Source organism: Cavia porcellus, unplaced genomic scaffold, assembly GCF_034190915.1.
Source record: "Cavia porcellus strain 051 isolate PalLab524CR breed Dunkin Hartley unplaced genomic scaffold, mCavPor4.1 scaffold_3, whole genome shotgun sequence".
Taxonomy (NCBI): domain Eukaryota; kingdom Metazoa; phylum Chordata; class Mammalia; order Rodentia; family Caviidae; genus Cavia; species Cavia porcellus.
In genome coordinates this window covers 75,966,700-75,994,171 of record NW_026947486.1, presented here as the reverse complement: position 1 = coordinate 75,994,171, position 27,472 = coordinate 75,966,700, and the positions used below count along the sequence as shown (strand labels likewise).

Genomic DNA, 27,472 nt, shown 5'->3' with positions numbered 1-27,472 from the left:
GATTTGGGGAGCTAGACAGTGGCTAACAATTCCAGGATAAAAGGAGCATTCTTTTTTTTTTTTTTTTTAAACCGGTACCAGGGATCGTGAACTCACGACCACCTGCTTGCAAGGCAGGTGCTTATGCCGCTGAGCTAAATCCCCAGCCCCAAAAGGAGCATTCTTAATCTTTGAACCAGTAGAGGTTAGGAGCCCCCCTCTCTTGGTAGATTGCCCAATGTACATGAACAATAGCAAAAGCATAACAGCTATCCATGTAGATAGTTGCCCTTAGATCCTTAGCCAACTTTAGGGTCTCCGGGAGGGCAATGAGTTCGACCATTTGAGCGGAGGTGCCTTGATCTAGGGGTTGGGCCCAACTTACTTGTGTTTGAGTGGTTATGGTCACCCCTGCCACATGTTTACCTTCAAAAAGGAAGCTGCTACTGTCGGTGAAATATTCAACATCTGGATTCTCTAATGGAAGACCAATAAGGTCTTGAGGAAGACTGACAGTGGTAGAGAGCAAGTCCATGCACTCATGGATGGGTACCTGTGGATCATCATCTGGCAGCAGGGTTGCTGGGTTTATGACAGTAGTCTCCTTGAATTCAGTAAGGTCAGAGTTAAGCAAGAGGGCCTGGTATTGTACAGTCCTTGAGTTTGAGAGCCACCTGTAGGGTGGGATCCTGAGGAGGGTTTCAGTTGCATGAGGAGCCACAACTTGGAGTTTCTGTCCAAAAGTTAATTTACTTGCCTCTTTTATTATAAAGGCAGTGGCTGTGATGGCTCAAAAGTAATTAGGCCAGCTTGAAGAGACTGTGTCCAGCCTTTTTGAGAGATAAGCAGCTGGGCAGCGCCATGGTCCCAACACCTGAGTCAGTACCCCCTTTGCTATCCTATGCTTTTCTGCAATGTACAGCAGAAAGGGTTTGGTCAAATCTGGTAGGGCCAACACTGGAGCTTGCGAAATGGCCAATTTTAGTTTTTGGAACACTTCCTTTTCCTCTCAGTCCAAACAGCTGGATCAGAAGGGGTTCCCCAGTTGCAGTGTGGAGGTTTTGTGTTCAGCAATCAGAGAAGTATTGAAAGCGGAGCATGCGGAAAATAGCACTCTTTCTTGCCACATGGGCACCTGTCCACGACTTCCATCCAGCTCTCTTGTTGGGTGTGTGTCCTCACTTCAGGGAAGGTGTAGGACAAAACTGTTGTTCACCAGCAGAGTGCACCTCACTCAGTCTCAAGGAATGAAGTGGCAGGGGTAAAGGGCAGGGCCAGCACATGGCTTTAGGGCTCCTGCTGGCAACAAAAAGCATCACCGCGACTGAAGGACAAAAGAAGACACTCCCAAATAGGGGCAGGCACAGCACATATCAAAGGGAGTCAGGGAAGATGCCAGTACTTGTGGCCCATACCGACCGCCTTTACAGGATGACCCCAGTTCCTATCCAGCAGGCGGTATGATTTGAGAGACTTGTGTGTTCACATCAGAGAGGCCTCCAATAAAGGCCAACTGAGAAGTTGACAGACAACGCCCCAGTTAGACTATGGGAAAGAAATCAGGGTCCCAGGCCCGTCATTCCTCCCTATAGAGGACTCAGTCAACATTTGGGATTTTTTTTTTTTTTGGAATGGACACCAAAAATTGAACTCAGGACCTTGCCTTTGCCAGGTAGGAGCTTATGCCACTGAGCTTTATCTTCAGCCTCTGAGGCTGCATCTGGAGAGGAACATACCCAATGTGGCAAGGAGCAAAACTCCATGAAGGTGAACCTGCAGCTCTAAAATAAGAGCAGCCTAAGGAACAAGAAATACCCATGAGTCTTCACTCAGATAGCAACTGAAGAGTGTTGTGCCATGGACAATCAAACCAATGCAGAGTGCTCAGCACAGAGTATTTCTCTACCTTTACAGCTTTTAGACTGTGGCAAAATTCACAGGCCCAAACTCTGAATGGGTAAGTCACAAGACAAATGACGCTCACCAACTGCAATGCCCTGCATGCAACTTCTTTGCCAAGAGAAGTGGGTCACAGGAGCTGAGCTGTGTCAAGAGCCTGCAAGGCCTGCACAGGCCCTGCCATGCTGTACTCTGTCAGGAGACAGCAACAAACTCAGGAAAAGCCAACCTGGTTTACTGACAGCAGCAATGCTCCTGTGCTCCTTTTCCCCAGCAGCTCGGGAATAGTGCTTCCCCTGACAAGCCTGTGCAGCTGTGGCCACAACAGCACCAAGCTGGGATGCTTATGCCCAGTGACTTTCTGAGCGATGGCTACCTAGGCCACTGGGTCAGACTCTGCAGCCGTGGTTGAACTCAAAGAGGGCAGCATGATGCTCCATGCGTGGATGAGAAGGAGAACTAGAAGAGAAGATCACCTGGATGACTAGAGGAACCTGGGGGAGGCATCCTAAGCCTTGAGATTGTGCCGTGAAGGGTGCTTGAATGCTGCTAGGCCCCAGGAGTGACACTCACTGGACACTTCCAGAAAGATGCTATTCATCAATTCTTGACCTAGATAGTGCCTTCTATTGCAGTAACCACTTGCATGTGATGCATGCCGAAGACTCAAGCAGCTGCAGGAACAGAAGCCTGACAGCCTCAAGGACAGTCTCTTCCTTTGGCCCATAGCACATGGCACGCTTGCATCCTTGGCAGTCAGCAGGGCCAAGGTCAGTGCCTGCATCCTCACACCATGGAGGCCCCATCAAGGCGATCCTTTGTGCCTGGCTGCCTGGGGCATCTCACACATGGAATAGTCTTATGCATAGCACGCCATGTCATTTCCATTTACATAGCCCTCTGAATCTGCACTAGGAGATGGTGCTTACCAAATCCAATGAGCAGAAGGATCTAGGAACAAAAAGCTGCCCTCCAACAGGAAGTCCACATGGTAAAGCGGAAGGGGCTTCACCAACACAACGGTGCTGCAAAGCCACCCATGGTGCAACCTTCAACATAATCCAGTGGCCGAGGTGGTGGGCACCTTGTCAACATCTCTTCCTATTCTGCAAATTAGGACTACCAACGACCGGTTCCTGAGATGGGAAACACCTCTACAGGCAAGGGGCATGGAACAAGACCAGACATTGAAACACAATACCCAGCCAAGGCAAAATGACATAGTCCTCTACCAAAGGCTCAGCCTTCCCCGGTAGTTTTCTTCTGAAGGCTAACCCCAGGCCACAAAAACAGCTGCAGGGTCCATGCAGGACAAAAAGAGTCAGAAACAAATGCCAACAGGACCCCGAATGACATGCAAAAGAAGGGTAGGACTTCCAGAGGTTGTGCCAGCTCACCAAAATTCAATATCAATCAGGAAACCTATGGGTTGCCCCCCCCACACACATACACACAGTTAAGGTTACTCGGGGCTCCAGGGGAGTGGACCAACCCTGAAATTATCAATCTTTTTCCAGTAAGACCCAAGGAGTGGTTTAACTGGTATGAAAAACCTCTAAAAAAACGGCTTACATATTAGGTCCAGCTTAAATTGCAAGGGTTCTCAATAATGGATGAATCAGGGACAGAACAAGAAGACGAAGGTACAGGAGAGCTAAGACAAAATTTTGGCGACATCTCGCCTCAAATAGGAGCAAACCTGGAAACTTGACTCCTCAAATGTGGTGCACCCAGCGGAAGTCACTTCCTCCCTCAAATTGCGGTAAATCTGCCCTAATTTTGGCGACTCTTCGCCCAAATGGGAGCAAGCCTAAAAACTTGAGTCCTCAAGTCATAGAAAGGAGAAAATCACAGCGCAAAATGAAAGTAATAAGTACTTGCCGGTAGAAGGAAGCAAAGGCAAAGAGATCCTGATGTCATCCGAAGAGTAGGAGCCTGAGGGGGTGGTAAATCCTGTAAAAGGTTGGATCCCAGACAGAAATGATCCCCCAAATGATATGGACAGAAAACTTAAAAAGCGCTTTATTACCTGAGCTCAGCAGTGACACTGTTCTGACTGCAGCCAGGAAAGTGTGCGCCTGAGCCAGGGGCTGCAGGGAGTTATAAAGTAGCAAGCCGCAAGGGGAGGGGTCAGAGTCTTAGGATCAGTTTGTCCCCAGAACAGAAACCAGGTAGCGGGTTACATGGTGGGTATGTTACAAAGTTGCAACTTAACTGGCAATTACACAAGTTTTACAGGAAGAGAACAAGTTATAATAAGTAGGGCACTTGATAAGTGTTCTCCAAATAATGGCCCACTGTGTTGTCTCTAGGGTGACTGTTAGCTTGACAAGATTTCAGTGAATAACATTTGTGTACCTACTGCTACCTCTCAATTTTACTTATAGTCCAGGCTTCTCCCATGAGCCTCAGACCCTTATAATCTTATATCCATCTTCTACCTGCTTAGAATCTTTGCTGGATGTACCTCATACACCTACCTAGGGCTCAGTATATTCATTTGTTTGTTCATTTTTTTGTTCTAAATGAACATTTTCAGTTGGTACAGTGCTTTTCAAACTTAGCTGCATTTTAAAATCACCTGTGAGGTTTAAAGAGTACTAATGCCTGTATCTCATTCTCAGATTTAGTTGGCACAGGAATAATGTCACGTGGTCTGGACAATGAACTGTTTAAAATTTCTTATATAAGTTTAATATGTAGTCAAAGTTGAAACCAGTGTTGATGGAATCACCGTCTATCATCTCACTAAAGCAGGAGTTGGTGAACTATGGTCCAGTGCCAAATCTAGCCCTCTGGCTGGGTTCATTAACAAAGTTTTATTGGGAAAGAGCCATACCAATGATTGCTTTTGTATTACAATAGCAGAGCTGAATAGTTGCCACAGGGACCATATGTACCAGAAAACTGAAAATATTTACTCTAGCCTTTTGTAGAAAACATTTACTGAACACCAAGATAGTGTTCAACTTGGCTGCTACTCTTGTCCCATTATACTCATTTTTGTTGTCTGCCACAGTATCTAATCTGTCACACAGAGACCTACCAATTTATTTACTTATTTACTGGTGTATATTTTTGATACTAAAATATTTTGCAAGGGCTAGAGATTTAGCTCAGCAGTATAATCACCTGCCTGGCAAGCACAAGGTTCTGAGTTTGATCCCTGGTAACAAAAATAAATAAAATATTTTGTATACATCCTCCATCTTCCTTTCCATGGTGTCCCTCATCATTTTTTGCCGGAATTACTGCAGTAGCTTTGTTACTTTTCTCCCTTTCTCTGGTCCATTCTCACTGCAGCCAGAAAGGTTTCAAAGAGAACAAATATAATTGGGACATTGACTTGCTCAGAAATCTTCAATTTCTCCCCATAACTTAAAAGGTAAATTATTATATGTATTTTTTATCAGGCCCTTACTTAGCACATCAGCATCAACTCACAGGTTGCCCTCCTTCGCCTTACTCTCTGGAATAAAGAACTACTCAGATTTTCTTTCTGTCTTCAACTTTCTAGTTACTGCTTTTGTATTTTTGTTATTCTCCTCTCACATCCATCTTTTTCTGATAAACACTTAGACTGTGCTGTCCCTCAAACTCCTGAGCTCAAGCAGTTCTTCTGCCTCAACCTTTGGAGTAACTGAGAGCGTACGCATGCACTACTACGCCCGGCTTTTACTGAAGTTTTTACTTCCCTAGGAGACTTGCTTTTTCCATATTTCCCCATTACCTCCTCCATCTTCTAACAGTGTTTTTTCTGTGCCTCATAATATGCCATCATAGAGTGAAAATGTTTTATCAGTACGCATGGATCTGTTTTCTCTCAGGTCTGAGATTCTTAAAGGGTAGTATTTTACTAAATTTTATTATTCTCAATATCTTACATAGTATAAGTGGTTGGCCAATAATTATTTATTGAATGAATAAATGTTTGATATGGTGTACATATTCCAGGTTAAGTGTCAAGATTTTTGTATTCAGTTGGCAGAATAGTCATAAAAATGATGACTGATTTATTTTTTTCAAGTAAATTCTTTTTAATTTTTCTAAGCTTATATTGATTCACATGATTTTCCTGTTAAAGTCCTTATTGGGGTGATGGAATTTTTTCACTCCTTCACTTACTTGCCTCAAATTATAACACATCATTTCTATTGTGTATAGACAATATTTCTCAAACTTTAAAATACTTAAAAATTACTTCAAAACCTTATATAGATTGTGATTTTTGGTTGGGGCCAAGATGCCTATGTTGTTGCTTCACAAATCATATTTTGAGTTCCAGAATGCTAGAAGTATATTCCAGATTACTTTCGTAAGCAGTTGATCAAAATAGTTTTCAGTTTTCCTTTTGCAGTGTATTTCTAAATCATCATTTTCTATTTTAATTTCATCTTTCATTTTTTTATTTTTATATTTTAGCAAGAAAGTGACAATGCTAATATGTCACCACAATCTCCAGTATCATCTGAGGTACAAGTTCTGTTTTGTTTGTTTGTATATGTCTTTTGTGTTTTATGTAGGGTTCTTCCTTGCCTCTTCTTTACAGTCATCTTTTTTTTTAACAAGATAACATTTACTTCTATTGTAGAATCTATGGTAGGTTAGGGTATACAAACCTTTATGAAAGATTTTAATGAGGGGCTGGGGATTTAGCTCAGTGGCATAAGCGCCTGCCTTGCAAGCAGGCAGTCATGAGTTCGATCCCTGGTACCGATAAAAAATGGAAAAAGACAAAAAAAAATTCTTAAAAAAAAAAAAGATTTTAATGATACCATTTTTATGTAAATATTCATGTTAAATATCCCTTGTTTGTGATTTTAGGGGACAGTATCTATAGATCACAACAAGAAAGCACTATGAAATGTTTGTTTTCTAATTTATCTATACACTAGTTCCTCAGTTCACAACTCAGTTCTCTCCATGATACTGATTCTAAACGGAACTGCATGAGAACCAAATCAAATTTTCCCAAAAGGTTAATATTGAATCTGATATTGAATTTGATTTGATTCTTGTCCAACTTAATTTGCTACCAAGATCCTAGAAGGAATGAAGTTCATTAACATAGATATTTTAAAATTTGTGTTGAATCATCACAATGGCTTTAAAGTTTTTAATTTGAAAAGGCACTTTAGCATTGTACAATGGCCTTTGGTTTTTCTTGTAACCAGTTAGGTCTGAAAGCAATGCAAGAGAAATTTCCTTTTTCCACGAGAAACATCCCTGTAGTGGGTTGTTCCTATCGACAGGAGGTTACACATTTCCTGGCATTTTAGGGGCAGTGCATATGGGGAGAACCAGTGTATGAAAGTCACAGCATGTAAAATTTTGACAGATCAAATACTCTGGTAGTTTAAATGACTGATTCTTCTAATTTACTTTAACCTCTGGCTTTATAGTAAAAGATTTAAATTTAAAACGTTATAAGCAGTATCTTTTCTACTTCAGATTATCTTATGTATATTATAAAGTGTACTGACATTAGTAAATAAATTATTATACATTCATATGGTGAATTCAGGGCTTATCTAAATGTTCAGACGGCCCAAATTCACTGTATAACTTTGGTTATATAGATAATATTTTACTATATATTAAATGTCACTGTTTTCTTAGAAAGTCAGGATTCTTTATTGTTTTGTATGAATTACTTTATAAAACATTTATATAGATTTGTTGGGCATGAGTTTTCTGAATTATCTGGAAGGTAAAATATTATACATGTTTTTAGGAAATAAATTAAAATATCCCAAAATTTGTCTTGGTCACATGTTTCTGTAAATCCTTTCTTTAATTTATATCAATACAAATATAAGTGACTACTACTTGTTTGCCTAGTTCCTTAATGATTTTATGGTTTATGTTTACAGAGAAAGGTATTAGTGCCAATTTTCTCATATAATTTCTGTTGCTTTCATAATACATTTTTGCTTATATTCAGATAAAATCTTTTATAGGAATTTATGACTAACCAAAAAATGAAAAGAAACTGTAAGGGTATGGGTGGATAGGTTGATAGGCATGTGTTTTCATAGTTCAACTAGCATCCAAATTGAACTACATAGCACTTGTTAATCAGTAGAAGATTCAGACACTCCAGAATTCTGAGTGCTTCAGTTTCATATGAAAAAATGCTAAAAGAAAAAATTTACTGTAGTAAAAACAATTTGCTTGCCCTTACATTTGAACCAAAAAGTAGTCCCATTACTGTTTCATTTTCATCATTTTACAGTTGAAACAACAAATAATTTTCCCAAAGAGCCCAATCAACAATAAGCAGCAGAAAAAAAGCGGCTACAGCCTAGGTTCTACTATTTAACAGAGTTGTTTCACAGATTAAATAAAATGCTGCTAAGATTACATTATTTTATCACTTTACAGTTGACAAAGAACTTTCATTTAATTACCTCATTTGATCTTCACAGTAAACCCATTTGAGAGGTGAAGAATCAATTGTAGGAAATTAAATGTTGTGTTGAAGACATAGCCTACAATTTCTGATTCCCAAGTTCAGATTTGTTTCATATGACACATACCCTTCCATAGCACACCACTGTGTGTGAAAGGACTTTGAAATAATGTGAATTCAGATAGAAGATAATAAAGTATCACGATCCAATATTCTATAACCCCTTTTAATATGAATATATAGATTGGTCTTGAATTATCTACTATGTTAAGTATCCAGTCAATAGTAGATAAGAAGTAAGTGTTGGTAAATTTATAAATCTGTAAGTATAGTATATTGTACTTCATTACTTTACAGACTTTAGTGTGTTTTTCCCCCCAAAAAATAATTTATACACTTTGCTAATAATGATCTTTTCATTTTCTTCATACTGTGAGAGAGAAATATTTAAAGGCAAAATTAGGTCAGTTAGCAAATATTTAATATTGACTACATAGGATCAGACTGGTCTGGAACTTACTATGTAGCCCAGTATGGCCTAAAACTCAAGGCTATCCTTTTGCCTCAGCCTCTCAAATGCTGGGATTATAGGTGTGTGCCTCCATGCCCAGCCCAGAGTTGATGTTTTTTTTAAAGTGGCATATTATCAATTTGAATTGAAATGCAGTTGCCCTCTTTTCCACTAATCATTAAAAAAAAGGTAGCTCAAAATCGGTGTGGATATGTATATGTACCTTGATTATTTTGAAAGAAGAGTTTTATTTCTTTTCTTTTTAGGAATATGACAGAAGTGATGCTTTTTCACATGGTCCCTTTGGATTGAAACCTAGATCAGGTAAATACATATTTTTGAATAAAATTTATTTTTGTTTAAAACTGACATTTCCCAACTTAAATGTCATTGATTCCGTGATTTTATGTATACATAGATTCTTTCCCTTCTCCTAAAAGCAACTCTCCATTAACCTTATTTGTGTTTCCAATTCTCATTTCCACTTCTTTCTTCCTCTTTACCTTGAGGCTCCTAAAACCTTGCCTTTTGCTTCGATATACTAGGCGTATTTCTACTGTTTTGTGATTGCTGTTGGGATGACCACTGCCAGCAGAACAACCACTGTTTGGAATTATAGAACTCCATTTTTTTTTGTGATTTTAAAAAGGTATCTCCTATTTGACAAGCCCAAAAGAAATGGATCCATGTTCCTTGGCAAGATACTGAATTGTAGTTTTTAATTCCTAAATAGCTATACTGACCTTCAAGAATAATTTCTTGTTTAAAATAATCAATTGCCATGCTCAATAATCACTTAGTACCTGGGTTGTGAGGTTTTTTTTAACGGGTGATTTAATATTTTTTATTTTTCTTTTCTTTTTTTTATTTTTAAGGGGGTAAAATTAAACACAACAAAACAGGACATAAAAAAGCAATGTAAATTTCAAAGCTAAACAACCTGAGATCTTCACTGTCTATCATATTGTCGCTTGTTTTCTTCCAAATAGTTGTCCATGTTTTCGCATACAGAGAATTCATACAAACAACAGCATAAAGCTGATCTGAACTGAATGAGGAAAGTGTTTTAGGTCTTCAAAACTAGACAATAGGGAAGTCACTAATGGCTGTCGTAGTCTCTCATTCTTTTCAAAATAGCTGTCCATACTTTCATGTATATTGAAGTTCTACAAAACAAAACAGGCAGAGGGGGAGGGGTTGCTTGGTTTCCTGGTGTTCCAGGTCCCAGCAAGATGTGGGTCCCAGTAAACGGCTCCCGTCCTGGGCCACCACAGCCTGCCACACTCACAGCTGCTCACCAAGGGTGGTAGGGGTTGCTTCAAGCTGTTTATTTCTAATGAATTGACCATTTCACTGCCCAAGTTCTGAAATGGCCAACAGACCATAGAAAGACATCTCTTTAGGCTCCTGCTTGAAACCAACAGTGTCAGGAAGCTGCTGGCCTTGATTAAGGGCCAGGAGTTTTTAATACCATATGTAAAAATAAAAACACGTTAGGTGGTAAAAATCATTATACTTGTGTTCCCTTTTGCTTTCAATTATGTAGACTTCAAATATACACTAGAAAAAATACTTAGATCGTATTAATAAGTATTAGTGTTTTATGTAGTTTTGTACTGATCCTATTATTCCTTTCTCCATCAATGTCTTTTCCTTTTACTGGCTTTGTAATTGAGTTAGTAAGTTTCTGTTTTTATAAAGCTTTTAGCCGCTCGTCCCGCCAGGAATATGGGGCAGCGGACCCAGGATTTACAATGAGAAGAAAGATGGAACATTTACGGGAAGAGCGAGAGCAAATACGACAACTTCGGAATGTGAGTCAGATTGACCTTTCTAGAAATTGTTTTAGGGTAGAAAATTGAAAAAGTAGAATTATTTATTTATTTGACCATTAGCAGGGCCAGGGATTTAGCTCAGCGGCATAAGTGCCTACCTGGAGAGCACAAGGTCTTGAGTTCAATCCTTGGTAATCGCCTCCCCAAAAATTAGCAATATAAGCATATGATATATGTTTAGATAGAATATCTGTGATTCATACTCATTTCTTTATAGAATCTTGAATCCAGATTAAAAGTAATTTTGCCTGATGACATTGGAGCTGCACTGATGGATGGCGTTGTTCTTTGCCATTTAGCCAATCATATAAGGCCACGCTCTGTAGCTAGTATTCATGTACCATCACCAGCAGTGGTAAGTTATGTCTATTGTTTGTCTGTTCTCCAAAGGAATATATAGCTTCTTAAAATGTTGAGTAATATACTTCAATAAATTTGTTTTCATTTTTAATTAATTTCTGTATAAAAATGCTTGAAAATGCATGTTTTCCTCTTTACAGCCCAAGCTGAGCATGGCAAAATGTCGAAGAAATGTAGAAAATTTTCTTGATGCTTGTAAAAAGCTGGGTGTCTCACAGGTAATTATTTGCCTAACAAAATGATCATTTAAGTATTAATTTGTTACATGAAAGCTTGAGCTTTTACAATAGCAATGAGCCATGTTTTCTGAATATGAAAACTAATATCTTTTCTTAATACCCTCTTAAGTAAGATCCAATAGATAGCTGCTTCCAGCAGCTAGCCAATAAATGGTTAAAGCTGCTTTGAATTCATTTCTAATATAGCTACCTGTATGGAAAAATTTATTAACCACATACATTGCTGACTGAACATAAGTTAGTAGCCATTACTGTAGCTTGGTTGTGATGCCATTGCTACTACCATTTTTTCTATTGCAATGAGGGTATATAGATTCCTTTGTAAATTCATGGGCGACTGAGTGGAAGATGAGACTGCATCAGGCAAGCAGCACTTTAAACTTTACTGAACATGTCAAACTGGAAATCTTAGAAACATATAGTATCTGCAATTGACAAACTTTGAAACTTATAGGAATTGGCTTATATTTCACATGACAATTGAGGTATTATAAAATTAATGATTAAAGTAATACTGTAAATAGAAAATTTGGGAAAGTTCATTTTTTCCTGGCTAGTATGACATTGTACTTGTTTTGTTGTTTCTATTTAGTTTTATTTTTATTTCAGTGTGTTTCCCATCAACTCAAAAGTAGTAATATACAGTCTTTATTATTTAATTATTTTTGTTGTAAGATATTTTCTAATTCATAATAGCTTTACTTAGGTATAATTGACATACAGTAAGATCTAGATTTTGAGAGAGTGCTAGGGATTGAGCCTAGGGCCTCGTGCATGCTAGACCAGCACTCTACCACTGATCCATATCGCTAACCCTGATAGGTTTTAATACATACTTGTATCATGAAATTGGCACCACAACTGAAGTAACAAACATCTATTGTTCTCCATAATTTCCTTGTGTCCTTCTGCAATTCTTCTTTTCCCAGGCAACTACTATCAGTATAGATTAGTTTGAATTTGCTTGAGTTTCTTAGAAGTAAGTTGATACACTGTTCCACATTTAGAACAATTTGTAATTGTAAATTTTTAGATAGACTTTAACTGGAGTATTAGGCTGTACCAGGTTGACAGCATTTCAAACTTTATTGAAAATATCAAATTGGAAATCCTAGTAGTATAATATCTGAAAAATTAAAATTGATTTTTTCTGACTTTTCACTTAGCATAATTAAGACTAGTTTGTGTTGTTATCTGTATAAATAGATAATTATTTTATTTCTGTGTAGTAGCCCACAATGTTTTGACGAAATCGTCTTTGATAGGCATTTTAGAGGTTTTTTTCAGTTTTAGGGACTACTAAAAGTAGAGCTGATATGTACAAGTCTTTGATGGATACACATACACACACACACACGTATATATATGTATATATATTCTTTAATTTTAATTAAATGCTTAGCTGTGAAATAACTGGAATATGTTATAGATACATGCCTAGCATTTTAAGAAAGTACAAAATTATTTTCCAGAATAATTGTATTATTTCAAATTGCTATTAGTGGTGTATGAGAGTTCATTTCCTCTCCCTCTTCACTAATTCAAAATAGTTAATATTCTTAAAATTTTAATCATTGTAATCAGTATATATTGGCTTGCTAATGCAGCTTTAATTTGCATATCTCTGATGATTAATGATGTTAATAATCTTTCCTGAAAGTTACTTCTTTTCTAGGGTTTGCTTGCCATCTGCATATTTCTTTTATTGCAGTGTATTTTCTAATCTTTTGTTTTTTAATTGGGCCATTTGTTTTCTTAGGATTAAGTTTGAAATTTCTTCAGAAATTGTGGATAAGTTTCTTTATTACATGTTTAATTCACAAATATTGTATACTAGTCTTTGGATTTCTTAATTCTTTATAGATTGGCTTTCAAAAAGCAGCAGTTAAAGTTTTTGACATTTATTTGTTAAGTGAATTATTTTTTGTGTCAAACTTGAACAACTCAAAGTCACAGAAACTTTTCATATGTTTACTTGTAGACGTTTTATAATTGTAGGTTTTACATCTGACTGTATTATCAATTTTGCGTTTATCTTTATGTATGGTGACAGGTACAGTTCTGGTTTTGTTTTTAAACTGAGATTTGGCTCATGAATTGATTTTTTTCAAACATCTTTATTGAAATATAATTAGTATTTCATAATATTCACTTACTTAAAATGCATGATTAAATGATTTTAATCAGAGTTGGTCAAGACAGTAATCTTTAAAAGCAGAATTTATTGTTACCCTTGAAAGAAACCTCTTACCCATTTGTAGACCCTTCCCTAGTCCATCTCATGAATTTGCTTGTTCTGGACTTTACATATAATGAAATCATGTAATATAAAGTCTTGTGTTTGCTTCCTTCACTTGAGTATATTATTTTCAAGGTTCATCCATGTTGTAGCACAAATTAGCAGTTCATTTCTTATTATGGCTAAGTGATATTCCATCTTATGCATATAACACATTTTGTTTATTTATTTATCAGTTGGTAGACATTTGGTTTGTTTCCACTGATTATTTATTATGGATAATGCTGAAGTGAAATTTGTGAATAAGATTTTATTTGAACACTTTCCAGTTTTCTTGGTTATATACTTAGGAGTGGAATTTCTAGCTCATATAGTAATTCAAAAAGATGAGGAACTGCCAACATGTTTTCCTCAATGGCTGCAGCATTTTATATTCCCATCAGCAATGTGTCAAGGCTCTGATTTCTCCACATCTTCTAGAACAACAGTTACTGTCTGCCTTTCTAGTTCTCGCTATTCCAGCAGGTGGTGGTTTCAATTCGCACTTTCCTACTACTAAATGATGTTAAACATCTATTCATGTGATTATTGACTATATGTATTCATTCGGGAGAAAATGTCTTTTCAAAGCCTGTGTGCAGTTATTAATTAGATTACTGTAAGTCCTCGATTTAGGAATGTGTTCCACTTTACAAGTCTGATGAAATGAGCCTTATATGCCTTTGACACAGATACATAGAGCACATCACTTTGCCCTTCCTAGCAGTCCCCTCCACATCATCACTGATTTTCCTCTTGTTTGTGGACATCCTGGGCTGTGAACACTGTCACACTGTATAGTAAACACCCAGCAGTATAACTGTGACAGTGTCCATCAGACATGATGAGCTCCTTCTGTGATTTGTTCACATCTAGAAATGTTTTTGATTGAAGTATGTTTATATTTGTTAAAGTTCACAACTCAAAATGTTTGTAAGTTAGGGTTTATTGTATTAATCTTTTTATGGAATAGTAGTTCTTTACATATTTCATGTGCAGGGTGCTTTTGAGATATACGATATGGAAATATTTTCTCCTGTGGGTTGTCTTTTCACATTCTTGGTTCTTTTGTTGTTGTTGTTGTTGTTGTTATTTGTGTGCTGGGTATGAAACCCAGGGCCTCAATCATTTTAAACAAGTGCTGTACTACTGAGCTACACTCACAACCACATTTCTTATCACTGTAGCACACAAATTTTTAATTTGATTAGGTACAGTTTACTCCCTTTTTTCTTTTGTTGCTTATGATTTTGATGTTACATCTAAGAAAACATTGTATAATTTAAGGTCATAAATCATGCATATATTTTGCCTGTATATTTTATTATATACATTATGCCTATATTTTTCTAAGAATTTTATAGTTTTGGTGTTTATATTAAGGCTTATGATCCTTTTTAATTCAGTTTTTGTGTGAGGTAAGGTTCCAGATTTTTTTTTACACATGTATATGTTGTTTTCCAAGTTTTGATTAGACTTTTTATTATTAAATTGTGTTGGCACCTGTTCAAAAATTAATTGCCATAAATATAAAGCTTCCTTTTTGGACTCTCAATTTTTTTCCTGTTGATGTCCTAATACAAATTGCCACATTTTTTTGCTTACTGTAGTTTTGTAGTATGTTTTGAAACCAAGCAATATAGTACATTTTACATTTCCTCTGGCTTTCTTCCATTTTGAAGTTACTTTGACTTTACCACATTTTCCTATCAATTTGAGTATTAACTTGTCGATTTCTGCAAAATAGCCAACTGGAATTTTGTTAGGGACTGAATTGAATCTGCAGAAAAAATTTAAGCAATATTGACATCCATAAAAATGAAGTGTCTTTCCATTATGTACATTTTTAAACATTAATTTCAATAATGGGTTGTAGTTTTCAACGTATTTCTTTTGCTGCTTTTGTTAAATTAAGCCCTTAATATTTTATTCTCTTTTAAGCTAGTGTAAATATTTTCTTAATTTAATTTTCTTTCTTTTTTGGGGGGGGAGGGATTGAACTTGCAATCTTGCACTTGCCAGGCAAGTGCTTATGCTGCTGAGCTAAATCCCCAGCCCCAAATACAGTTTTCTTTTTTTTTTTTTTTTTTGGTACCAGGGATCAAGCTCATGACCTCACATTTGCCAAGCAGGCACTTATGCTACTGAGCTAAATCCCTGGACCTTAATTTAACTTTCATATTTTGTCTTGCTACTGTATAGATACAACTGAGTTTCTTTTATTGATCTTTCATTTTGTGACTCTGTTAAACTGATTTATTCTAATAGTTCCTTTGTATTTGTATGCTTTAGGATTTCCTCTATACAAATCATATTATCTACAAATTGCGTTTTATTTTTTTCCTTTCAGTCTGGATACTTTTTGCTTCTCCTTGCCCAATTATCCTGACTATAATCTCTATTAGTAAAATTGAACATAAGGGGTGCCAGTGGACATCTTGTCTTATTTCTTGATGTTCGGGAAAGCCTTTAGTCTTTTATCTTTTAGTATGATATCAACTATGGTTTTCTAGAGATAGCTTTTTGGAATTTGAAGAGTTTTCCAAAGGGTTTTTTTTTTGTTGTTGTTTTAATGGATAGCATATTTCCCACAGCTGTTTTTTTGTTGTTGTTGTTGCTGTTGCACTTGTTTGCTGTACTGGAGATAGAACCCAAGAGTGTTGTGCCTCTGATCTACATCCACGGCTCCCCAGACCCCTTTGTTAAAATTTCAAGCAGGGTCTCACTGAATTGCCCAGGTTGGTCTCAAGCTTGCTATTCTCCTGCCTCCTGCCTAGTTGGGATTGAGCTGTTCGTTCACCTCCTTGTCTAGCTAACATTTACAAGCCCATTCTTTTAATATTTATTTGCCTTTGTATCTGCATCAAAAACCATTTTTCCATGTATCTGTGGGTCTATTTCTGTACTCTTTAATTTGTTCCACTGATACTTTTTTCTGATTTTTACATTGGTAAATTGTTACCTTGCTTACTGTAGATTTTGAAATCAAGTAGTAGTAGCTCTCTAAATTTGTTATTTCTTAAAGCTCTTTTGGCTATTCTGGGTCCTTTGAATTTCCATATAAATGTAGATAAATTTGTCACTGTCTAGAGAAAAACAATAAAAACAGATTATATTATTATAGAATCTCTGCTGAGTTTATAGAAAAATATAAGCAAGATTATATCATAATACTGGCTCTTCCTTTCAAAAAACAAAATATTTTCTTACTTGGTCTTCTTTAATTACCTCAGCAATGTTTTATAGTTTTCACTATACAAATTTTGCATTTTTATCCTTAAGTATTTCATATTTTCATATTTTGCATGTTGTGTTTATGCATAGTTTTAATTTAATATTTGATGCTTTATTTCTAATAATGTAGAAATACAGTTAGTATGTAGATATTGATCTATACCTTACAGTGTTGCTAAACTTATTAGTTCTAGGAGCTTTTTGCAGATTTCATAGAATATTCTACATGGATGCTCATTTTTTCTGTAAATAGAAACAGTTTTTTTCTTTCTTTATGACTTGAATGTCTTTTACTTATTTATTGTGCCTAGTTGCCCTTGCCAGATATCCCTGCATAATACTGAGTAGGGGTAGCAAGAGTAGATATCCTTGTCTTAGACCTGATTTGTTTTGGAGGAAAATTTCAGTGTTCACCCTTAAATATGATATTAGTTGTGCATCTGCTATACATGACCTGTATCAGGTTGAGGGAGTTTCCTCGTACTCCTAGTTTGTTCAGTTTCTCTCTCTCTTTTTTTTGGTACGGAGACTTGAACTCACAACCTTGCACTTGCTATGCAGGCACTTGTGCCATTGAGCTAAATCTCTAGCCCCTGTTCAGTTTCCTATCAGGAATGAATGTTGCATTCCATTGAATGCCTTTTATACAGTAATTGATGTCACATAGTTTTTTTTAAGTTTGTTAATATTATGAATTACTTTGATTTATTTTCAAATGTTACCTAGGTGTTGAATTCCTGGGTTAAATAAATTCCTCTTGGTCATGATAGATTCTGTTGTTCTTGTTTACTGCTTTTATGTCATTGAAATCAGTTTGTTAAAATTTAGTTTAGATTTTTTTCCATTTATATTTTAGGAGAACTCTAGTTTTTTTTGTTTTTCCCCCTCCCTTGTTTTCTTTTTCTGTTTTCCCTCTTTTTCCCTTTCTTGGCATGGGGTACAAACCCAGGGGCTGCTGAACCCCTTTTCTTTTCTTTTCCTTTCCTTTTCTTTTCTTTTCTTTTGTTTTCTTTTATTTTCTGACAAGCTCTTGCTAAATTGCTCAAACTACCCTCATAGTTTTAGTCCTCCTGCCACAGCCTCCAAAATAGCTTGAGTTTTAAGTATGGACCACCACAGCCATCTTAGTTTAGTTTTCTTTAAATGCCTTTGCATATATGTAACAAGGTAATGCTGACTTAATGGCATATATGTATATTCTTTCCTCTTTGCTTTTCTCAACGATTTGGGCACAATTAATATAATTTCTTTTCTAATTATTTAATCAAGTTTATTAATAAGCCATCTAAATCAAGAGTTTTCTTTCTGGGAAGACTTCAAACTACAATTTAAATTTAGCTCAGTGGCACAGCACTTTCCTAGCACGGTGAAACCATGGGTTTGATCCCTAGCCCTAAACACGCAAAAGATTTAATAGATACAGGGTCATTCTAGTGATTTGTTTCTTCTTACATGAGTCTTGGTAAGAATGTATCCATTTCTTCTAATTTATCAAGCTTACTATCTTAACATTGTTTATATTATTTCCTTGCTATTGTTTTAGTTTTTTAGAGTATCTTAGACAGGGTCAGTTCTGTTATCCCTGATATTAGTAATTTGTATATTTCCTCTTTTCCTGATTGACTAAACTAGAGGCATATTAACTTTTGAATTCTTCTCAATGACTTAATTTTTGTTTCACTGATTTTTTTAAAAATTGTTTTGTTTTTTCATGTTTTTTCCCCTTCCTATCTTCATTTCCTTCTTTCTGTTTGGCATTGGTTTAATTTGCTTCCTTTCTAGTTCTAAGGTAGAAGCTAAAGTAATAGATTTGAAACCTTTGTTTTTCCTAATACTTACACTTCAGTGGTTATTTGAATAAAAGCAAAATATGGTAGTTAAAATAGAGACAAGGAGATACTTTTTCAAAATTATTAAAGACTTTCATCAGTAGTATTTGATGACTGGGTTATAGTAATAAGGATAAAAGAAAAGACTTACGATTCTCACATTTACATTAATGGCATTGAATAGTGTTTTACTGAGTGAAAATTCTGTCAGTATATTACTAATAAAATATAGGACAGGCTAAATTAGTAAAAAAAATAGTTCTGCTTTAGACACATTGATTTTGATATCTTGGATATATCAACTAGCTATGTTCTATTGGCATTTGCTTCATGAAGAGTTCTTGGGAAGAAATAAAGATTCGTAAGTCACCAAGATGAAAGGGATCATTAAAATTATGACACTACCAACTAGAGGATACTGTGTGAAACAAGAAAAAAGTAGACAGAATTACTGAAAACATTCGGGATATTAGAAGAGGATTAGTGAAGACGAATGAAAGCGAATGCACAGTTGCTGTCAAAAAAGTTGAAGTAGCCACTTCAGCCCTTCCAGGGGGAGAACTAGCAGTGTCTCCTGAGATCCACACCATGCTGGAACTTAGGACTCTGGGAAGCCAAGCCAGCACCTCCCCTCCCTGCAAGCGGAGGCAGGGTGGCAGCCTGCAGCCCTTCCAGGGGGAGAACTAGCAGTGTCTCCTGAGATCCACGCCATGCTGGAACTTAGGACTCTGGGAAGCCAAGCCAGCACCTCCCCTCCCTGTAAGCGGAGGCAGGGTGGCAGCCTGCAGCCCTTCCAGGGGGAGAACTAGCAGTGTCTCCTGAGATCCACACCATGCTGGAGCTTAGGACTCTGGGAAGCCAAGCCTGCGTCTCCCCTCCCTGTAAGCGGAGGCAGGGTGGCAGCCTGCAGCCCTTCCAGGGGGAGAACTAGCAGTGTCTCCTGAGATCCACGCCATACTGGAACTTAGGACTCTGGGAAGCCAAGCCAGCATCTCCCCTCCCTGTAAGCGGAGGCAGGGTGGCAGCCTGCAGCCCTTCCAGGGGTGAACTAGCAGTGTCTCCTGAGATCCACACCATGCTGGAACTTAGGACTCTGGGAAGCCAAGCCAGCACCTCCCCTCCCTGCAAGCGGAGGCAGGGTGGCAGCCTGCAGCCCTTCCAGGGGGAGAACTAGCAGTGTCTCCTGAGATCCACGCCATGCTGGAACTTAGGACTCTGGGAAGCCAAGCCAGCACCTCCCCTCCCTGTAAGCGGAGGCAGGGTGGCAGCCTGCAGCCCTTCCAGGGGGAGAACTAGCAGTGTCTCCTGAGATCCACACCATGCTGGAGCTTAGGACTCTGGGAAGCCAAGCCTGCGTCTCCCCTCCCTGTAAGCGGAGGCAGGGTGGCAGCCTGCAGCCCTTCCAGGGGGAGAACTAGCAGTGTCTCCTGAGATCCACGCCATGCTGGAACTTAGGACTCTGCGAAGCCAAGCCAGCACCTCCCCTCCCTGTAAGCGGAGGCAGGGTGGCAGCCTGCAGCCCTTCCAGGGGGAGAACTAGCAGTGTCTCCTGAGATCCACACCATACTGGAACTTAGGACTCTGGGAAGCCAAGCCTGCGTCTCCCCTCCCTGTAAGCGCAGGCAGGGTGGCAGCCTGCAGCCCTTCCAGGGGGAGAACTAGCAGTGTCTCCTGAGATCCACGCCATACTGGAACTTAGGACTCTGGGAAGCCAAGCCAGCATCTCCCCTCCCTGTAAGCGGAGGCAGGGTGGCAGCCTGCAGCCCTTCCAGGGGTGAACTAGCAGTGTCTCCTGAGATCCACACCATGCTGGAACTTAGGACTCTGGGAAGCCAAGCCAGCACCTCCCCTCCCTGCAAGCGGAGGCAGGGTGGCAGCCTGCAGCCCTTCCAGGGGGAGAACTAGCAGTGTCTCCTGAGATCCACGCCATGCTGGAACTTAGGACTCTGGGAAGCCAAGCCAGCATCTCCCCTCCCTGTAAGCGGAGGCAGGGTGGCAGCCTGCAGCCCTTCCAGGGGTGAACTAGCAGTGTCTCCTGAGATCCACACCATGCTGGAACTTAGGACTCTGGGAAGCCAAGCCAGCACCTCCCCTCCCTGCAAGCGGAGGCAGGGTGGCAGCCTGCAGCCCTTCCAGGGGGAGAACTAGCAGTGTCTCCTGAGATCCACGCCATGCTGGAACTTAGGACTCTGGGAAGCCAAGCCAGCATCTCCCCTCCCTGTAAGCGGAGGCAGGGTGGCAGCCTGCAGCCCTTCCAGGGGGAGAACTAGCAGTGTCTCCTGAGATCCACGCCATGCTGGAACTTAGGACTCTGCGAAGCCAAGCCAGCACCTCCCCTCCCTGGTAAGCGGCAGTAGTTTAGCCCACTGCAGCCCTTCCAGGGGGAGAACTAGCAGTGTCTCCTGAGATCCTAGCCCTGTTGGAGCTTAGGTCTCTGGGAAGCCAAGCCAGCATCTCCCCTCACTGTGAGTGGAGGCAGGGTGGCAGCCTGCAGCCCTTCCAGGGGGAGATCTAGCAGTGTCTCCTGAGATCCACGCCATGTTGGAGCTTATCTCAATCTCTCCCTTATTCTTTAAAAAAATTATTTAGTTATTTCTTATGTTTTTTAATTAAGGGGAAAAATTTTTTTAATTAGCATATATTATAGTAACTCTTTTTGATTTACTGTTAACTTGTTTTGAAGTCCTGTAATACTCCCACGATCTTGTTTTGACTGATTGGACTCTGTTCCATTCTATATGATAGTATCAAGTTTGAGGGTATAAGCACCTACTTTGAAGGCAATAAGATTCAGTAAGTTGCCCATTCTGGTTTGACTGTTGTCTCCTTTGGAAGTCCTGTAATGTTTACAATGCCTAAGTTTTATTGGTCTTGTTCTCTACTGTTTTGTCCAACTTTATAATATCTAATGAGATAGACTATTCTTTTTAAGGAAACAAGAGACAATTTTGATAACCATTGTTGATAACCTTGTACTCTGTTCTACATCATGTGCTATGTCTATCCTTGGTTTTGAGTGGCAGCTTTGTTTTCCATATTTGACTATATTCTCTTCCCCCCAAAAAAGTAATAAGGACTAGGAGTAATAAAATCCAAAATGTGTAAATTTTGTTGTAAAAAAGAGAAGGAAAAAAAAAAAAGAGCTCTATGGATATAACAGCAATTGTGTTTAGGGGTGTTAAATAGCTGACTATATTAATGTTTTTGGATCATTGAACACAGCTGTTTGCAGTCTCTCTGTTTGAATGTTCACTTTGTATTCTTTGATACTGTGATTTGAGCAACTATTTCCAAGATGATAATATGTAATCTATTAGCAGGTGATTTCTTACTATTATGGTTTTTTTTTTGTAGTTCTGTATTACGTGTACCCTTCCACCACTTTGTTTTGTTTTGTGTTTTTCTCTTTTTCCTCTTAAATAAAATTAAAAAAAAAAAAGTTGAAGTAAAAAAGAGTGGTGTCGTAAAAGACAAGAAAGAAGTCAGGTTCTAAGGAACACATTGTTAAAGGGCTGCTGTGGTGAAGCAGTAGCCATCCAAGCATTTGATACTGAAGAAGGTATTGGTGATTTTTATCAGAGTGATTTTAGTGGCCAGATGCTTTAGGGGAAGCTGTAAGACAGTAGTAACGGAGTAGTGAGGACACTAGTGACCTATTCGTTTATGAATGTTTTCTTTAGAGAAAGAAGTTCATGTGTAAAGTAACAGCATGTTACTTTAGACAAGACCAACTTCTATCTTGTTTTCTTAGCGTAAATTAAGAATTTAAGTGCATTTTAGCTTATGATAGCTATAAGAGAAAATTTAGAACTGTATCTTTTACTTGAACTTTCACAGAAAGCATGTTTCAAAAATCTGATTTTGACTAAAGTTTTACTATGCTACTAAAAAAATGAATGTTCAAAAACCTTTTTTTTTCCCTCCCCAGGAAAGACTCTGTTTGCCTCATCATATTTTGGAAGAACGAGGCCTTGTGAAAGTTGGTGTTACTGTACAGGCGCTTCTTGAATTACCTACAACCAAGACATCTCAGCTGTCTATGACTTGATGTAACATTTTTAAAGTCATACGTGTATAGTTTCATTTACTTGAAGTGATTTCAGATATCTTGAGTTCATGAATAAGAATGTTCAATCAAAAATAGTTTGCCATAGTGTTTTTTTTTAAAAATTACATTAGAACATAAAACTTAAACTTTGAATTGCCCAAACTTCTCTTTGGGGGAAACTGGATTAATTTAATAAGAGTTTGTGCTAAATTCAAATTCTCTTTTTTCAAAATCATTTCATAACCTTATTTTTCAAAAAGCAGATTCATACTAACTTTAAAATGTACTTTCAGTTTAATAATCACCTTAGGTTTTTTTTTAACATAACATTCTAGTAAACATCTGGATGAAAGTGATAATTTTTTTAACAACTTAAAACAATTCTATACTTGAGTTGTTTAGTACACTTCTAATTCTACTTTATACACAGTTTCTTCAACCTTTGGTCTTAGTTTTCTAGAAAAAAGTGAGTAGAAAAAACGGAACTCTGACATTATATTCTTTTAGTACTATAGGTTGGTGCCAAAATATTTTCAGTTGTACTGTAGATTGTTTACATGTGAAGTGCCTGTGTAATTGATGAATCTTATACAGTCTTAAGCATTTTTACAATTTCTTTTTATGTATTAATAGACTCGATAGAACTTTAAAATATTTTAGTAGATTTTGTAAAGTCAGTAATATGTGAGGATTCAAATGTACCTCACATTGTGACATTTGTGATTTTTTTTTAGTTAGCCCATTGCAGTTCTCCTTAAATTGGTTATTTCATGTTGTCAAAAACCCAATGTTAATATGCTTAATTTATGCTATTTAATTTTGCAAAACTTAATCCTCTTAAAATATATTATTTGAAGAGTATTTTATTTCTGTATTGAAAATGTTACACAAAACTGAGATTTTTGAGAACTAGTAAAGTACTATCAAGGACATTTTGATACAGCTAAAGTTTGGGTTTATATCTTGACTTTCAGGAACATTACAACAGGGCTGGTTTTAACTATATTCAGAGAGCAACCATTGAGGAACACATTTTTATTAAAATGGCCATTCATAGATACTGTATACCTATGATCCTCAACTCAGCGTTAAATTAATCGTAGACTGTTTCATAAATATTTTCATGAAATACTATGACATATAAAGTCCTTGTTTAATTTAGAGATGAGTGACTTTATGTTGGTAGTAGTATAGGAATTTTTCAAAATCATTACTGTAATGGATAATTCAGTTTCCTGTAGAAGAACATTAGTAATTACTTTTGTAGTAACCAAGCAAGTCTCATATTAAATATGTGATCATTTGCACTTGTTACCTCTTAATATGGATGCAACTTATTAAAAATTCTGGCCTGGGTATTTCAAAGGGTATATATGAAAGGTAATAACTAGTGTGCCAAATGGTATAGGAAGAGTTAATTTAGGACCAACTCTACTTCTTTTGATCACTTGGCATGAAGCCATATATTAAACTTTGGCTTTGGAATACTGATGTGTTCTTCACATTCCCTAAGGGTCAAATTGGAGCTTTTAAAAAATTAAAGCTTCTTATGACTGTAAAATTTAAGAATTAAATTATTGGTAATTTATTACTTTAAATATTTGAGCTAATTAGTTATTTTTCAGTTGAATACAAAAAGAACCTCATTGGATAATTTACCTAAGAAATGACAAGTTAGTACCTTAGTTGCTGAATTTTTATTTTAGAAATTTGACAGTGTTACAAATTAAGAAACTGTTTAAAACAACTCATTCATACATCTTTCATAGTTATCGTGCTGTATAATTCTTCTTATTAATCTAGTGTTATTTTGTTTCATATCATTGAAGAAGTAGTGAAATGGTTGGCTATTCCTTTATTAGGTTTCACTCACCAGTTAATTATTACTTTAAAGAGAAAATACACTAGAACCTAACTGTAGCATTCTTTTCTGCAAAAAGTTCAGTTTACATCGATTCATCAGAGTTCCAGTCCATGCTAATTCATTTATTATTATGCCAAAAGACTATACCACCTCTAAAACAGTTTCACAGAATAGTCCCCAAAGAAAATATTGTACTAAGGCTCTGATGTATTTCTTTTAGTAGTTTTTAAGTATAAAATTTATTCTAAATGTTTTATGATGATTATATATTTACTTCATCAGTTATTAAGAATGATTACCATTATTTGAAGGGATTTATGATTTGTTGAGGGTTGAATAATCACTCTTAAATATTTTATTGGCCCCTAAAAATTCAATATATAGTTATTTCTGTTGAATTTTATGAATGTATGGCACAAGAAACAAATGATGTTGGATATGTTAGAATTGAAAGAAGTAAAAATGCATTACCTTTTGTTTAATAATTACCTTTATAGAATGCCAGTTTAATGACTTTTCTAACTGAAATTTTTGAAAAATTGAGAAATCTTTGTATTTGTCACAGATCTATCATAATTGATTTTCTGACACACTTAAAAATAAATGGAACACTAAATGTATATTACTGATGCAAACTTGGATAAAGTTGAATGAAAAAATTTAAGTCTTGGATTTCTTTTCTCCTCCTCTCTCACCTCTTTCACGATCACAGCATCCATTTTATGCTTAAAAAAAAACACACAAATCAGTGTTTGATAGCTTATGGCTATGTTCCCAAGAATAGAAAAACAAAGTAGGTTGTCATAGTTAGAAATGATGACCTGGATTTATAGTTCAGCTATTAGGAGACCAAGACAGAAGAATTACTTTAGGCTAGGGATATATGACCAGCCAGAGCAACATAGTGAGACTCTAGGTTCCAAAACAAACAAAACCAGGAACAAAAAGCAGAATTTAGATTCCCTTTATATCATATTTTCAGTAGACAAAATTTTCTTCAAAAGCAAAAATTTCGTGGAATATCTTCACAAAATAGTATCACCTTTATATAAAAATTAACACTTTACACAGTTAAACGATGAAGTAAAGAAAATACATCAAATTGTGATTATTTGTATTGTAGATTTTAGTGCTAAGTATATGACTGACTTAAACTATGTGATAAGAAATTTTGATCTTTCATATTCAAATGGCTCTAATTTTTTAGAAGTAAAAATTTCACATATTTTGTTAAAATTGCTTATATTTGTTTATAATTTTGATTGCACTAAAAGTAGATCATTTGTGTAAATTTTATTGAAGATAATATTACAGTATTTTATAGTTGCTTATCCTAAATGGTCAGATACAAAGAAATATTTAATTAAGTAAATATTTGGCATTAGGTATTTGAAAACTATTCCAAGTTTACAACAGAATTTTGAACTATCAGTAGGTAATGCTAGGCCATGGATTTAGTTCAGTGGCATAAGCACCTTCCTGGCAAATGTGAGGTTGTGAGTTCCATCCCGGGGCAGTGGGGCGGGGAAGAAGGTAATGATAGTAAGTTTATTTTCTGATTTAGTAAGTCTACTATTTTGATATTCTACGTGGATTGGTTCTAGGAGTTTAAGGAATCTACCTGAATTCTTCAGAGTATGCCAAAGAACTAAATCATTGTATATTAGATTAATTTGCAAATCCAGATATCTTGTGGAATTGGTACTTTGGAAAATACCAGAAACTCATTTAAGATGTAATATTTTTTCATTCCTGTGTTTTAAAAGGTAAAATAATCCTTAGGAGATTTATACAGTTTACAGTTTCTACAGCTGTGTGTCTGTTTATATGTGCATCTAATGTGTGTGTATCTAACAAGACAGTCTGACTACATTAGAAAATCAAAACTTAGATGAGGAAATAGCTCAGCGGCCCAGCGCCTACCTGTAAAGTGCAGGGTCCTGAGTTCTATTCTCAGTACTAAGCAAAGAAACTGAGTATGGAAGAAAAATTCTATGATATATGTAGTTTTTTTTTTCCCCCTTAGTACTGGGTATCAAACTTAAGACTTTGTACTTGCCAGGCAGGTGCTTATGCCACTGAGCTATATACTCGACCACTGCCACTTTTTTTTATTTCCAAAGAAAGAAAAAAAAAGGCTGGGGATTTAGCTTAATTGCTTAACCACCTTCCCGGTAAGCATGATGTCGTGAGTTTGATTCCTGGTATCAAAAAATAATTGCAAAAGAAAAAAATAATTTCAAGTTGAGATAAAATGGTAACAATAATTAATACATTGCATATTGTTATCTTCAGAGTACTCAGGGTATAACACAGATGCATGACATTTTAGTACAAACCTTCCTTTTCAATGAACTAAGAGAAACCGTACAATTATCTTATTTATCAAACATATATATTATATTTTCCTTTTCCCTTCCTTTATGCTTTCCATTCTGACTTAAATTGTTTAGGGTAGAAAATTACCAATTGAATCATTTGAAAGTTGCTAAAGTGAAGAGAAAATTCTTTAAAATATGGTGACTTTCAAATTTTAAATTATTACATATGTTTTTTGTTTGTCAAATTCATAATTTAGATTACCCTGACATAAGGTTGGGAAGAAATAATTCATTTTTACTCTATTACAGTGATATACATCTATTATCTACCAAAGTAGGTGAGTAGTATATTAGAATTATAGATAAGTAAATACATAAATAGAAAAAAAAGTTTCAATAACAAATTGAATTTTCTACATCTCTGTTCAAATATCTTAGTAATTTCTAATGCAAATAAATATGAAGTAGTGATGTACATTTTAGGGATGAAAATTATGCTTTAGGGCAGTAATTCTTTAAACTTTAATGTTCGTGTAGTTCCCTGAGAGTCTTGTCAACCAACAAAGATGGATTCAGCAGGTCAAGAGTGCAGCTGGTTTATTGACCAACTTCAATAATAGGCTTTACAGTTATTCTAATGTCATAGTAATATCAATTTACTGT

At 36.6% G+C, this 27,472-nt stretch overlaps 1 protein-coding gene, 1 long non-coding RNA gene and 2 other non-coding genes across 6 annotated transcripts in view; 2 read left to right on the top strand and 2 right to left on the bottom strand.

Moving 5' to 3' along the window:
• The window catches only part of LOC106027193 (uncharacterized), a 146,328-nt gene extending 142,369 nt beyond the window's left edge, over nt 1-3,959 (bottom strand). Inside the window, exon 1 of the long non-coding RNA XR_010046629.1 lies at nt 3,908-3,959. This is a non-coding gene — a long non-coding RNA (uncharacterized LOC106027193). The remainder of the gene's footprint in view (nt 1-3,907) is intronic.
• Nucleotides 1-24,675, top strand: part of Lrch2 (leucine rich repeats and calponin homology domain containing 2) — a 104,348-nt gene extending 79,673 nt beyond the window's left edge. For 2 of the 3 annotated variants that reach the window (XM_023564155.2, XM_013150181.3), the window contains 5 exons: nt 9,068-9,125; nt 10,503-10,615; nt 10,854-10,991; nt 11,137-11,214; nt 22,505-24,675. In XM_023564155.2, the coding sequence (XP_023419923.1) occupies nt 9,068-9,125; nt 10,503-10,615; nt 10,854-10,991; nt 11,137-11,214; nt 22,505-22,624 (507 nt within the window). In that variant the 3' untranslated portion in view covers nt 22,625-24,675. Of the gene's footprint in view, nt 1-6,300; nt 6,352-9,067; nt 9,126-10,502; nt 10,616-10,853; nt 10,992-11,136; nt 11,215-22,504 lie in introns of all 3 variants that reach the window. The other variant, XM_013150180.3, reaches the window with a different exon arrangement.
• LOC111756156 (small nucleolar RNA SNORA35) lies at nt 7,014-7,142 on the top strand. Its single transcript, XR_002790636.1, has one exon. It is a non-coding gene; the product is annotated as a small nucleolar RNA SNORA35 (small nucleolar RNA).
• Nucleotides 10,123-10,259, bottom strand: LOC111756148 (small nucleolar RNA SNORA2/SNORA34 family). The gene has a single exon (XR_002790629.1). It is a non-coding gene; the product is annotated as a small nucleolar RNA SNORA2/SNORA34 family (small nucleolar RNA).
• Nucleotides 24,676-27,472: the final 2,797 nt, after the last annotated feature.